This window comes from Haliotis asinina, chromosome 3 (assembly GCF_037392515.1).
Source record: "Haliotis asinina isolate JCU_RB_2024 chromosome 3, JCU_Hal_asi_v2, whole genome shotgun sequence".
In the NCBI taxonomy this organism is placed as follows: domain Eukaryota; kingdom Metazoa; phylum Mollusca; class Gastropoda; order Lepetellida; family Haliotidae; genus Haliotis; species Haliotis asinina.
In genome coordinates, this window is record NC_090282.1 from 58,540,001 (window position 1) to 58,555,639 (window position 15,639).

General features: G+C 40.7%; 1 protein-coding gene across 1 annotated transcript; it reads right to left on the minus strand.

The window, feature by feature from the left end:
- Window positions 1-3,061: 3,061 nt before the first annotated feature.
- LOC137278240 (arrestin domain-containing protein 3-like) lies at window positions 3,062-13,830 on the minus strand. Its single transcript, XM_067810458.1, has 7 exons — window positions 13,581-13,830; window positions 12,355-12,501; window positions 9,221-9,447; window positions 5,934-6,116; window positions 5,489-5,671; window positions 4,869-5,052; window positions 3,062-4,115 (listed from the first exon to the last, which is right to left on the minus strand). Exons 1-7 carry the CDS (start codon window positions 13,696-13,698, stop codon window positions 3,964-3,966), a joined length of 1,194 nt encoding a protein of 397 aa, XP_067666559.1. The 5' UTR covers window positions 13,699-13,830; the 3' UTR covers window positions 3,062-3,963.
- Window positions 13,831-15,639: the final 1,809 nt, after the last annotated feature.

Here is a 15,639-nt window from a genome sequence, read left to right on the forward strand (position 1 = left end):
AAACATAATTAAAACACATTTATCACTTATTCATGACATATAATATGCATTGCTGCTTTTAAAAGTACAAAAAAACACAAAACTATAAGCGTACAATCGTGATTCAAAAGTGCAATATTTTGTACTTGGGCTTACTTCCCCTGAAACGAACCGAGACCGAACCCAGTCATAGCGGGTGGATATGCACTCAGGTGTAACGACGGCTTCCGATTGGCTGTTTCATTTGCTGATATGCTGAGGGTTCATTGTGTGTACAGAAAGATGATCTGTTTGATGGGCATTTTAGAAGTATAGCCAGTCACAAGAAAGTAAGATTCTTTATGGATAACAACTTCTTTTTGTGTATTTGATGCGTCGTTTCAGTATGGATTCATATACTGTTGTCAAACAAAAGCATATACACTAAAAGGAATCGTTATCCATGAAGAATGTATATAGAGATGTTGGGTTTGGAAAATACATGTTATCTGAATTTGCGCTCGATCCAATCAAAAATCATGTCAGTAGAGATGGTGAACTACTGCGTGGCTGGAATCTGCCATTCGTCCAAGTACAAAGCAGGACTTGAAACTGACAAGAGTTTGCACCAGTTTCCGTCAGATCCAGTCATCCGAAAAAGATGAATGTAGTTTGTTTGCAACCCACAGACATAAAAAAACATGTTATGTGTATCACACGTGCCTAATTACATAATGTGGCAGACACGGGACTCGGGTGCACGAGTCAGAAATCAACTTATTTTCTTTATGTCGTATAGTCTGATAGGTGTTAACTTCACATTGCGTGTGGTCAATGATTGAAGCTGTGTATAGTCCAGCATATAACTAGACGACTTCGCACTATACCAAGGTGTGCTCGATATAGGCCTTGGCTGGAATACAAGTTTATTCATATGAACTAAACTGAGTATTGCATGTTGTCTTAAGCAGACAGACATATAGGTGTGAATAAACCAGACACTAAGCTTTCTCTGAGACAGAGACTGCTTACCGCAATCAACAAGTTTTTTTTACGTAACGAGCAGATTATTTACTTGTTTGTGTACACAACCAAGATTTGACTACTGCTCACGACGTCAGACACAGGGCATGCCTACTGTTTCAAGCTCCGCTAACCTATTCACTGCGCATGCGTTATGGACGCAGCACAGCACAGCTGTTGAAACCAGTTCCGCCCCCCCCCCCCCCCCCCCCCCCCACAGCGCTGGGGGGAATGTAGTGAAACGTTTGAACTCTGATTTCGCGGGCTTTTTTTTCATCGCTTCTTTTTTCAACTTTATAGGTTGAAATGGCATTTTTATGATTTGTTTCGGTAAGCGCATACCGAAAGGTATCAGAATCTGCAAAGTTGTGTTTTACGTTGCATGTAACCCTTTAACAAATACCTCCGTAAGTGTAGATAACAGCTCGCTGGTACTTCCAATCCAAAATAAACAGCCAGTGGCATAGATACAGCGTAATATATGTATACACACACACACACACACACACACACACACACACACACACACACACACACACACACACACACACACACATACACACACACACACACACACAAACAAACAAAAAAACGAACGCAACGTGTTTCGCAGATCATTTAAACATAAAACATGTCTTTGTCGACAGTATGTAAGTATGTAATAAATTATGTCTGAAACAGGCTGACACTTCAGTCCAAAATCGATGATCTATTCATTTTGAAATTGTTTTACTCCTTAAGTATGGTATCTTTTGTTATATGTACAAACGAGCCAGAAATCTGCATAACGTTCACCTACAGCTGATTGTTAGTTGAATAAAATGGCTTTATGTGAGTCATATATTGATTCCTCATCAGAAACCATCTACATGTACAGTCTCTGCTGAACTGACAAATATTAAAACTGGTTCCGCGGGTTTTGATACTGGGTCATTTACAGTAGCTGTATCAACAATATCTTCTAGGACAGGGCGTGCTGACCTGGTGTAGTTTGTTGTTTGTGTTCTGTTGTTTATGTTTGTCTTAACTTTGTCGCGTGTTCAGAAGAATGTTTTACTTTTAAATATACTATAATTTCCCTGTTTTAAAATGTTTCATCAATGTGTGCTTACACTGTGTATTTTCCTGGCTACGCGCCTGTCAATAGAGTAATAGCGATACTATCATTTTTTCTTACTTTTGAATTCTTTCAGCATGCGAGTTTGACTTTTTAACCTAACCACAAGCGCGTTTCCTTATTACAACAGACGGTGCACTTCAAAGAAAATTTTACTGAATTCACAAAGGCCGTCTTCCTGGGAAAACACCGCTGCGTCATCTCGCACACGTCATCTCGTACATTGAGCCTGACGGTGAAGTTTGCGATGACGCAACTTTATACAGTGGAAGCTGTCAAAACCGGCATCTGACCAATCCGGCTAGTGGTCAACAGCATAAAATCTCAGTCCCGTCCGTGGCATGTAAATTTATCATCAGCTCTATGATCCGGCATGTTGTCTAAACCGGATTATTTCCTCAGTCCCGATGAGTACCGGTTTAGACAACTTCCACTATAGTCTGTTTGCAGTGAAAACGTACCCATGAATTTCACTTGAAACAAAAGGTAAACCAAATAAAGAGAAATCAAAAGTGGGAATTCTCATAATTTGACTTGAAAACTGAATATATAAGTCTCAGAACATTAAATGTAGGTTGTTTAACAAACGATCCTAGTTTCAAATCATTATTTTTCGTTTGTATTACAAGATGGTACTTACTGAAAACAGAAATGTAATACTGATAATACACTTGTCCTCGTTCGTAACACTGGTATGGATACAATCTGTAGGCACCATTCCTGGTGATACTGACGTAATATTGTTGGAATGTTGTTGAAAGAGCACCCAGCTCACCCACCTGTATATTATACATGTACACATATAGGGTACATATGTGAAATGCGAAAAGAAATAGTGTAAGAAAGAAAATAATAAAGGGTAATCCCAGATAAAACATAATGTTTCATGATATGAATTAAACTGCTTTTCACCAGTGTGTTCGAATATACTTGGCTGCTGGAAACATTACAACGACACTCTTGTGAAAATGGAAAAGGCTTTTATTCTTCGTTTAGACAACCTAACCTGTAACTGTACACACAATTATCGCTGATAAACATATCTGGTCCTTAATTAGGATTATGTGAATAATAGTTGTGAAATGAGGGGAACTGCAGTAGTGATAGCCCTAAAAATACATAATCATCTATATAATACTTAATAACTGGAAATACACATGCACAATACACATGTTTGCCACAAACATCAAAGATACAGAGAATCTGATTCATTTCTAAATGACAGACACTCAAAAATCAATGTGGTATTGCTCAAATTACATCTTGTAAACATAATCGTATTAATGTACAAATCAGTTTCAATAAATATGAAAAATATATGGAAATTTCTTCGCTGTCAATACGAGATTATATAATAACTAACATCTAATGTACTCTTTGAAGTGTAATGATATTTTCAAAAAACTTTCGGGAAGCTATATTCCTTATAGATAAATTTTCAAGCGTGGGTTGTTTCGTCGTGGTTAGCGTATGGTAGCCTTGTTCAGTCAGGAGAGGCACATAACAACATTAAATCATTCAGGGTTGTGTGTTCACATACACATATCATGACTAGTTCGACATGTATATGGCGCCAATGTAAATTTGCCACAAACACCGTAAAGGTTGCATGGTTTAAATGAAGCAGTTAAGACGACACTCAGTCACGTTTTGGTATTCCAGACATTATTTCATAACACTCATAATCTAAGATTGCACTTTCCTTGCCAGCATCGATCATGCCTTCACAAGTGGAGTTGTAAATTACACTGTGTTGAGATAAGTGCGAGAGAGATTAACAGGGCAAATTACGTAAAGAAAACCGGGACAACATTTCGGGTTAAGGGGGTCTGCTCATTGAATATTTCCAGTGTTGCCAGAGAATATTACTGTGGTTGCGATGACGGTCGAGTTGTGTCTCCCCAGTTGTAATAGGCGTACATGGGGGTGAAGTCGAGGTCGCGCTGGGCATGATCGTTTTCACAGTCATTTTGAATAGTAACAGTGCCAAACATACATTCAGCATACGACGGTGGAGCTGAAAGTTCAAACACACGCAACACTTTGAAACCACAGATAAGGGGTACAACTGTTTTGAATCACTATGCAATATATGTTATATAGAAGAGAAATACACTCTATTTATATAGAAGTGGTTATTGAAATGAGAAAAACGAAGTGAGAGCATGACAGTTGAGAAGCAGCTAGGCTTTGCTCAAGAGTAAGCGTGTCAGTCGTGGAGGAGAGAGAGGTAAGGTGAAACGCGAGTAACATTAAGAATAGTACTTGAGGGGGTAAGCGCGTCGGGTATCGATGGAGGAGGAAAGCTACAGAAGAAACGCGTTAGACATTGAGAAAGGAAAGTAAAGGTTGAAACGCATCATGGAGAGGAGCTCCTGAAGATAAAGGCACGTCAGACATTGAGAAAGAAAAGTGAGGAGTGAAACGCATCAGGCATCGAGAAGAGCACGTGGGGGGAGCAGGGCATCGATCATGGAGAAGAGAACCTTAAGGGAGAAGCGCGTCCTTCATGGGGAAGAGGACCTGATGGGAGAAGAGCGACAGGCATGGAGATGAGTTGGGAGACGGAAATGAAAAAGGGACGTGAAGAGTGAGCGCAGAGGAAATGGACAAGTTGAGTGATAAAGAACGGCGCACATACGGGCGACAGATCAGAGCGGTGAAGAATGGTCAGAGTGTATGTTAGCGAAGAAGTCCAGCCAGTTAGGAAATGAGGGTGGGCAGAGGTGTTAATACTTTTCGGGAAGCTAAACGATAACGGGAAACTCACGCAGTGAATCTGCAGGTTGTACATCAACCTGTGCGCCTTCCCGTGAAAGCTGATCCTGGTTTGGACCTTGGAACGGCGAAGTAGATCTGTTCTCTTTCACTGCAGCTCTCAGCGGTATTGATCCAATGAACACTTTCAGTGGTATTTCTAACTTCAACGCGGGACCAGCAGGTTCCACACAAAACTGAAATTGGTTAAAATCTTTTACGAAAATTATGTTTTTTGCGAATAAAATGAACAGAATTGCAAATTCACATGGAACTAAGAGACAAGTTGTTCCGAAACAGATTTGTGTGTTACGAAAATCAAGCATTAGTGTTTTATTACCTTTTACAAAGAGATATTCTGCCTATACTATAAAGATAGTTTCCTTATCCAGAAATAGATGAAGTTCCACTGAACAGTCTTTCGTTAGTTCTTACGGTCTCCCAATATTCCAGCAACAGGCCTTGTTACAAACTGAATTTATATTAGTCAATCCGATGGTTGACATCATGAGCATCGATATTTGCAACCTCCATATGACCTGATCATGTTAGAATCCTACAGCGACAACTGCGGGTTGCTGAAGATCGGTCCTAACATGGATTTTTCACGGGTATATTTAGATATATACATACCTTAACAAAGTAATCAATGTCGATTATACTGCAGCCGTTTAAATGGGAAGGTGGAGCTGGGGGTATTTTTAGCAAATCCCCGGTCCAGATATCCGATTCCCCAGGAGGGATTTCACTGTGGGATATTTCGCAAATTTTCTTGATGTTGGTACGGGATCTTTTCGTTGTATGATATGTCACAACCTAAAAATGGGGAAGCATCAGATTTTTATCTTTAGCTCCACCTTATCACATATTCAACTCTCCTATGCAGAACATTAAAAAAGACATTAAGAGACTGTGCTCAATTTAATGATCATAGTAAACATTTTTGCACGTGGTCTGCACATAGTGTAGCATAATATACAGAAATTGCACTAAATTGGGTTATTGAAGATGAATTCTATAAATACAAGAATTGTTGCTTTTTGACGGTTTATGTGAAACGAGGTAAATTCTCACAGACCATACACAGCTCAGCAAACGATCTCTTCATTTTTCTGTTACTGTGGTTGATAATCTCAGCTTTGATAGGTACAGCTTCCCCCGGAACAAAGCCACATCGGTCAATTTGGAACCTGCAACTTATTGGACCGGATGTACAGCACAGACAGCAGAGTGTTTCTTGGTCTTCTCCTCTCAGACCTTGCTGCAAACAAAGACCATATCAGTCGATTTAACAACCATGTACAAATACCAACATGACATTCAAATATTATCAGTTGGAGACTGGACGTTTGGTGGGTTTGTTGCTTTGGTTACCTCGTGCCAAACTGGACGTCATTGAGCTCTGAAAAGATTCTACCCACGAAACTCTACCCGCCAGTCAAACAACACAATACAGTTTTCTTTCATGCAGTGGAGTCACTCAGCGGTCCACAACCAATAAAGCATAAAAAAGTACAACCTAAACTGACATGCGAAATATTAAACAGTACACAGTTTACATGAATCTCTGCCCATGTGGGGTTTCCGGCTTTGAACATGCGACCAACCAGCCAACAGAGGCACTCAAACTCCAAGAAGTCAAATAATTTAAAAGTACCATTATCAGAAACAAAATCAAAGCCTACCAAAACAAACATGTTCCCAAAGTGCAAAATAAGGACAACAATATGAAAATCTAAATTAAATTATATACACGCAAAAACAACCTACAAAACAACAACAAAAACAACAACAAAAATATGATAGAAAATTGCACGAACTCCCCCAACAAAATGACATTCCCACCCACACTGACAGTTTATCCACTACCTCTCCAACCATTATCCCCAGATTAAAGGTGCAGTTGTCTCCACCCTAACCAGACGAGCCAAATCCAAGATCATCTTATCCCAGCGTTTGCTTACTAGTATCATTACACCATTAACCCCTCTTCCACCAGTAGCCAAAAATTATAGCACGACTGCAGCATTTCTGGTGTTGGAACACAACGCAAAAATATTTACGTAGGGCATCCCTTGAAATATACACTGTAAATCTTACACAGACGTATCTGTGTATGTTCAGGGCATAATGCATAACCATAACAACAGTCCAGTATCCCGATCCGCAAAGCTTTCGTAACGTTATGACATGTCGTTTATCATAGGCTTCCGAATGTCGTAGCGCTACGAACGATTTGTGGCTCGAGACTCAGGTACTTGCGTCACAAAGCGATCTGAGTGTTGAGGTGATGGTAAGCCAATATTAAAGCAACTTCCTAACTTCCAGTAAGCCTTTCGTCCCATAATCACAATCAAACTGAAATAATCTAAAAAACAACAAAGGTGGCAATCTTTGAACCTTCGATCTCAACTACAAATGCTTAAAAAAAGGATGCTCCATGCGTTTCTTGTATGCACAAATCCAAGGTCGGGAAATCGGTAGATCATTATTATTTAGGCTGAAACAGAAAAAGACGGTAGGATCACTATGCATTACTGTTCCAGGAATACCTACACGCATACGTGAAAATCGACCGAAAGGTACGAGGTCAGCTATCATGAATTTTATGTACGCTTCCTTCGAGTTTTATCAAATATCGAGATATCCCTTTTCAGCTCAACGCATTTCATATATTTGTCTATGTTGTTAGAACAAGCAACATCTCAGCAAGGCCATGTGTAGGTACACTGCTATGTACACCGATGATGTGGGATACGGAGAAAAAGGACCCCAGCAAAAACGGCCCCCAGAAAAATCGAGAAAACGGCCACCGTTCACGAGAAAACGGCCTCTGTGTCTAGAGAAAACGGCTAACATCAAAGGATATATTATTTATCCTAAATAGTAACCTTTTGTCGGTGGTACCTTTGAAGACTGCAATTGATTAGTTGTTTTTATAGCTACGATGAACAAGCCGATGTGACTGCCATTAGATTTTACAGTTAAGAATAATTAGAGATGGAGAGGACGTTAATAAGGAAGTGTCTATATTGATCAGTGGATTAGTTGAAGATTACTGAGGGAGTCTGTTTTAACTAATTCCTACTGGCTTCTAGTTCTAGTACTCGGGTGCATCCGTAATAGGCGGAATTATGAAAGCATTTTTTTCCAAAACTATAAATCAGGGAAGGTAACCTTTAGAATGTTTTTACCCTTTGAAAAAAGGGTCGTAGAAACAAATGTTGGTTACTGAGTTTGTGTGTGTGTGTGTGTGTGTGGGGGTGGGGGGGGTGGGGGGGTAAGTAGTTTAGAGAGTTTAGTAACATGCAAAGCTAACACTCCACACACGTCAATGTGGAGCTAACTCGAAAGGATGAGGGAGAACGGCTATCATTCAATGACTGCTGCGGCTCATGTTTGAGCGTATACGGGTGATTCCAGTGATCCCAATTTCGCACTTATTTACGCGGTGCCGGCGGCACGTATATTTCTGCTTCATCATGACATGCTTTATCAATGTCATTGACATGCTTTATCACCATGCCATGTCACCATGTTGGACTCATACGACCTTACTGTCATACTCTTCTTCTACATCCTTGCTCTCCGTGGGACGTTTACCGACAGATGGATGGATAGAATTTCTATACTCATAACTTTCATGGGCAAAAGAAATCTCAGTGTGCCACTCCTACTTTTTCATAGCATAAGTTTGTGAACAATTATCGAATATTTATGATACATTAGCAGCGGCAACACCTGTCACAAACATGCATAGTGTGGAGTTCAGTAGAAAAGCACACGAAAAATGTGTGCACTGGGACTAGAAATGTCCAGATGCTAACACTTTGCTGGAGATTTGTGAAATGATAGGCGCAAAACTGATCCTCGTAGCACATTCTCATGTATTCTCTTAAGACGACTAAGAGTTGAAGTCTAAACAAACAAATATATGGCTCGATATACATATATAAGCCTTGATAATTTGTGACTTTTATGCTTCATGTGTGATTCTACATAGGATTCTACATAAATTGTCATCAAGAAATTGTATGTCTGCATAACTATCTTCAGTGTTTATAACAAAACTGTCTGTCAAAGAAGTCACATGGTTATAGCTTCTAGACAGAAACAGACATCATATATTTCCAAAGCAGGACCATATTCTTTTTAAAGCTCCAACCTAGAAAAAGTGAGTGAGTCTAGAATATCATGACGGGGGATACCCGAAATGGGCTTCATACATAGGCTCCCTATGGGAATCGAAACAGGGTGAACATTGTAACCACTTGGCTACCCCGCCACCCTTGATGCGCGCAGAGGCCATCTCTTGTTCTTGTTGCTGAATGATCATCAAAACGTATTATAGAAAACACCACCTACCATGGCTTCCGGTTCAGCGTTGAGGTCGAGTAAGTTAGCAACTGTAAAAAGTTTTTTCGTTGTGTCGTCATAAGTCCATGGCTTGGTAATGACTCCTCTCAACCAATAGCGTACTCTGCCCAATGCGCCTTCAAATGAGGAGGGTATGTCGGGTGGCAGTTGGTACTGAAAGGAGTATGCGTAACGCCCTGCGGATAGAGTGACGTTGTCCCCAGCTTCTCCCGCTGCTGAAATTACAATGTTGTCGTTAAGAGGAGGTCATGTCATGCATGTTCAAAGAAGCCGAAGTGTAGGAAGTGTTTCATGATATTATATTGTTATGTGGGAACCCCGTTCATTATTAAATATATGTAGTTCTGAAACTAGTCTGTTGAGATTCAGTAAAGGGCAAAGGTGTATTTGAACAGATCATGTGTACATGTAATCTGAAAGCTTCTAGAACAAAGATGACAAGAATTTATGGATGATCAACTTCTTTATTGCAGGGTAGCGACGTTTCGGTATAGATTCTTATACCGTTTTCAAGCGTGTGGGGAATGGCAGGGGGAGTACAATATATATACAGCAGAGATGAGCATGTGATGACAATACAACAATAACAGGATTAACAATAACTATTTGAGGTAACAATACATTAGAGAAGTGTTGAGGTAAGCTGATTAAGGACTGAAGCCAGCGGGTGAGTTGACAGAAGCCAGAGTGAGATGAGTGGATTAATTGGTGGAAGCCAGGGTGAGTTGAGTGGATAAATTGAGACTGGGGGCCAGAGTGGGTTGATTAATTAGTGTTAATGATGCAGTTGAATGCCGGAGAGACAAAGACGCCTTGATCCCTGTTGATTGTTGGGTTGTGTCTGCGGATTTGTACTGCTTCAGCAAGTTTGCGTTGTTTGAAGTCATGTTTGTTGCTAGCAAGTGTTGTGACAGTGTCCCAGTTGATGTTGTGGTCAGGAAATTTGGTGATGTGTTCCGAAATGGCTGATTTTGTGTCACCTTTGTTTGTGGAGGTTTTGTGTTCTTTGATGCGTATGTTGAGTGGTCTGGATGTTTCCCCAATGTAGTTGCTGCCGCAGCTGCAGCTGATGTTGTAGATGGCGCCTTTAGGGTGTTGTTGTTGTGTACTGTGTTTCCTACCGTTGGCCTTAATGATTGTTTTGAGGGGTGTTCCTGTTGTAAAGTAGGTGTCAATGCCTGCTTGTTGCTTGAGTAGGCGACTGATGTGGTGTGATGTTTTGCCGGTGTATGGTAGTGATCATCCATAAATTCTTGTCATCTTTATCTCAGCAACTTCTAGAATGCCTCTCAAACAGTTTAGCTTCTAGAACAGTATAAATTTATTCATTTTATCATAATGCACTATTATGAAGTCTAACGCAGCATATTCAAGAATATTCTAGAAGATATTAATAAGGATACTTAATTTTTTTTCATCACACATTACATCACGACTTGTGTAAAATGTTGTTGATTTGCCTTTAATTCTTGGGCATACGGCTTTGTAGGTTAGCTTATTGTTTCATTTTGGAAACCGACACAACATTGTCACTTATTATGTTTTTCATACCCGACAGTGAAGGCAGCGGAGGCGGTGTGACCAATTACTCTGATATTATGAACTCACCAAAAACTCCAAATGGTGACTGGACAAACACGTGTTTCTCTAGCAACACTGTTTTTGTTGAATGAAGTTCATCCTCACCGCCTCCATGGTGTAGTGGTGAGAGTGTCCGCCCGGAGAGCGGAAAGTCACGGGTTCGATACCCGGCTGCTCTTGTTGATCCCTGCCTTGCACTCGACATTATTGGGTACAACAATGACTGGTCAGCTCGGACTCCGTTTAATGTGCAATTGCAGCATGGTATCTTAGTAAGTAAGCACTTAAAAACCTTTCTTGGCTAGAACAAGCAGCCACATACACAAACGCAAACACGTTGTCGTATGAGCGAAATATTCGTTAGAATTTGCTAGATTACATTCATGTAACTTCTTGTCGGGTGCAAGGTGACTAAATATATTTTGTGCGAATACATGTGGTGCAGTGGGGTAGCTTAGAGATGAAAGCATTCATTTGTCACGTCAAGAGCCCGTCCTAGATTCCCTACAAGGATGCAATGTGTGAAGTCACCCAGTCACCACGTACATGCGAGGTGGTGTGAGGGATGTCGGTAATAATAGATGTGCATTTGTAATGCGCCTTTTCCATTTTCCACAGTGAAAATCACAGTATTACCATGAACGAAGCTACCTGAAGTTTAGTAGTCACATGACGTATTCCACTGTGTACCCACGTTTATCGCTACTTCTAACAGTGTCCGGTTAGATCACAGTGCGTCAACTTAATATGGAAGGAATGCAAACCCCAGACCTTCTATACTTTTAAGAAACCCACCAGCGCATGTGGGATACAGACAGATTTTAAAACATAATGGAGGCGAACACAGATTCGAAACAACGATCGTCACCTTCTGGTGTGTAGTTTGTTCGGAACATGAACTGAGATAAAAAACGTTTGTGTTCGTTTAGATACGGCAATTTTCGATGTCCTTAGATAGCACCCACCGCATACTATGCATACCGTTGTATTACATTCGGTACCAGCTTTGTCACGTTAATGTCAACTATATCATGCATCTTGTTAACAACCATAGAGCTCCTCGCAAATTTTCACAAGATCTGACATCATTAAATGCCAAAGAACCCAAACTGTATCACATTCCATTAAACAATTAATCACTTCCCGACTATCGTCAGACGTCCATGTTAAGTTGCCAGTGCATACGGATACCAAATGAATGCAGTAACCTGCAGTGACATCTCACTTTGATAGTATTTCCCGCATGATATATGTCAACAGCGGATATGCACTTCCTCTGCCTCAATTTGACAATAAGTATCCTGCCCTTCAAAGATTTAAGTGCACCGCTGTTGGATTTAGAAACCAATTGATATTCCACCAATTCGGAGCTTGACACCAGACGCGTAAATATGTGTGTTATATGTCAGAATAAAGTATACTGACTCGATGATCCGTCATCATCTAACATTATACATTAACATAGAACCATCCTTCACAACTTACTAGAGCCGGCAGGAAATATGTGATTGCTTGTAATAACTTAAATGGTCCATAAATACCTTTCCCAAACAGAACCAATTCGTCGTTGAAGTAGGTATCGTGCGCTATATAATGCTTGGTGACAGTTCGCCTGGCCATCCCAACTCCCTTAGAGCAGCTTTCCGACCATTTCACCCTGGCCCCGCCGAACAGCTGAAGCTGTATGCCTGCAACAGATGTATTACGGTCAGGTGAAACAGCTTAAGCTGTATGCCTGCAACAGATGTATTACGGTCAGGTGAAACAACTGAAACAGTATGCCTGCAACAGATGTATTACGGTCAGGTGAAACAGCTGAAGCTGTATGCCTGCAACAGATGTATTACGGTCAGGTGAAACAGCTGAAGCTGTATGCCTGCAACAGATGTATTACGGTCAGGTGAAACAACTGAAACAGTATGCCTGCAACATATGTATTACGGTCAGGTGAAACAGCTGAAGCTGTATGCCTGCAACAGATGTATTATGGTCAGGTGAAACTGCTGAAGCTGTATGCCTGCAACAGATGTATTACGGTCAGGTGAAACAGCCAAAGCTGTATGCCCACAACGGAAGTATTTCGATCTGTTAAAAGCTAAAACTGTATGCCTACAACAGATGTACATGTATTATGGTCAGGTGAAACAGTGTCACAGAAAGTGCAATGGCCGTGAGTTCGAATCCAAGGATCGAAAAGTGACGATTTATCAGCTCAGCTGTGATTTGTAGTTACCGTAGGGGTGGTTGGGATATTTTCTAAGGGATTCGGTTCTTCATGGAAGGACCTAGAGTTTACTGAATCCCAATGTGCTGGTCAAGCGTGAGTGCAGTATGGTGTCGCAGTGACCCGACCAGTCTCGGCTAGAACCGGTCTTCAGCAAGCGATGCCTGTCATAAGGGGAGACAAACTAGGCTGGGTTATCAGACTAGCTGATCTGGTTGTCGTCGTGTCATTTGCTTCATTTGACACTTTTGATGTTGATCACTGGATTGTCTGATCATGTCTGCTGGAATACTGTTGAATGTAACAGTATGTATACACTTTGTGAGAGTGTCTCCATAGTAAGTTTGTCATTTGGGGAAAATGCTTGTCACATTTAAAATCGAACTATGGTACAGTATTGCAAATAATGCTTCAAGTCTAACCCAATCTGATGCTGAAAAGAACATATTTTTATAGAATCGTGGAACTACAAAATCACGTAAACATGGACACACATAGTCAGTTTTCTGAAAGTTCATATAATTCTCGACATTTAGCACTTACCCTTCATTTCCATTTCCTCTTCTAGTTCCAGTGTAATGAGACCCTGCAGACATTGTCCCGGAGAATACACAGCCTGGTGGTTGTCTAAAGCTATTGTGAAAACTTTTGGTTTGCCCATCTTTGAGAAACGAGTGTTTCAAGAACGGTTTTCAGATGTTTTTGTAACACTACATGCGACAGTGATATGCACGGTCACATAACTGACAGACTATTGTCATTCCCTCTCCTGTTTGCGCAATAGATGTCCTACAAACCTTTACAGCAACAATCTGTCTCTGTCAGCGTTGAAAGTTTTTGCAATGTCACAGTGCCGATGTCACAACGATGTTGTTCCATCACTTCGAGCGTCACGTACAGCTGAGCCTTGCAGACTAAGTGTCAAAACAGAGGTATATCGAGTCTAAATTGCCACAACGCTTTAGAAAACGCTTTTATTACCATTCCCGTGTTCACATTCAGTTGTCTCTCAGCTTGTTAATGCCCAGTGCTTATTCGTACTCGCTGACAAAACACGAAAGCTGGAATGTGGCCTTCACAGTTCAGGGAATATTATCCAACAACCTTTGTCATGACGTTACGGAACAACACTTCAGCATCGTAATATTGTCATGACAACGGGATAAACATCCTGACAACACACATGTATTTACACATCAGGGAGTGTGATTGATTTTAATTTTGCACTTCCTTTGTGCATGTCGATACAAAAGATGTGTCAGGAGCCGATGTTTACACATTGCCATGTTGCTCGTGACGACATGCACGCCGCCAAATACTTCATATATAGATTTGGATAATAAACAAATCCTGTTAAGCGACAAAACCAATAACTGCAACTGACAATGATTTATGCACCCTGATGTCTTATTCAACGTATAATGTCTCTTCTTTGCATGTGACAACTGCTTCGTTTAGTCCACGATATAAAGGTGGCTTGGATATTTTGTAGGGGACTTGTTGCTTCATGGAAGGCGCCAGAGTTTGTTCCGAATCCGAATGTGCTGGCCATGTATCACAACTGTTGAAGGTCTGGTAAGATTTGGTCTTCAATAACCTATTCTTGTCGAAAGAGGCTACTACCAGGTTCGGGGTCGGGTGGTCAGGTTCGCTGACTTCGTTGACATTTGTATTTGTATCCCTTGCGTAGATCGATGCCCATGCTGTTGATCACTCGGTTGTTTCGTCCAGACCCGATTATTGAAACACCGCTGCCATATAGCTAAAGTCATTCACCCACTTTCTCTGCACATTACTCAATATGATTATGGACATAAGGCCATAACATCAATCATTTCCGTGACGATAAAATAAGATACAATTGCATGCACAGTTTTAGCACATATTTTACAAAAATAAATATTTTCCTTGGATGCAGAAACTTCCTTTTAATTAAGACATAAATCAAAATGTACCGTTTAAGTCTTGCCGACTATTTATGTCAGGGAAGATTTATTTTTATTCACTAGACAGAATTTTAAATCTAATAAAATAAATACACACGTACAGGTGGATGCGGCATGTTGTTGGCGCTGGCCCAGGTAACTCATGGCAACATTGTGCAAAACAATAGTTTTCTACTATGCTTTACAGTTGTTGGATCAGTTTAGGCTTCAAGACGATTTCTTACGTATTGTCATATACAAAAGTATAAACATACCACGTCCAAATTTATGGCTCTGGGAACCCAGTTTAAATCCAAAGCTACTAGATGTTACATGTGCCATAATCTGTTCGTCTTTGTTCTGGTGAACCAATGCAATCTACACCAGCGAGGAAGGGTTCACTGCCTTGTTTATGAACACTTGATAACATCACTGTTTGATACTGATATATCCGTGCAAACATTTACCTGGAGTGGATCACTGAAAATCAGTGATGACTTCAAGTGTTCGCGAAAAGGGTCGGAGTGACATGCTAATAAAACAGCCAGTCATACAGCCATCGGAAGGACGCTGACTAGTGTGAGTCCAGTTTCCACCATAGCCGAAACGGGTTACAGTTTCGCATCTTGACTATAGCCGGCTACGAGTTATGTCCCTTCCTCGCCCCTTCAGATGGC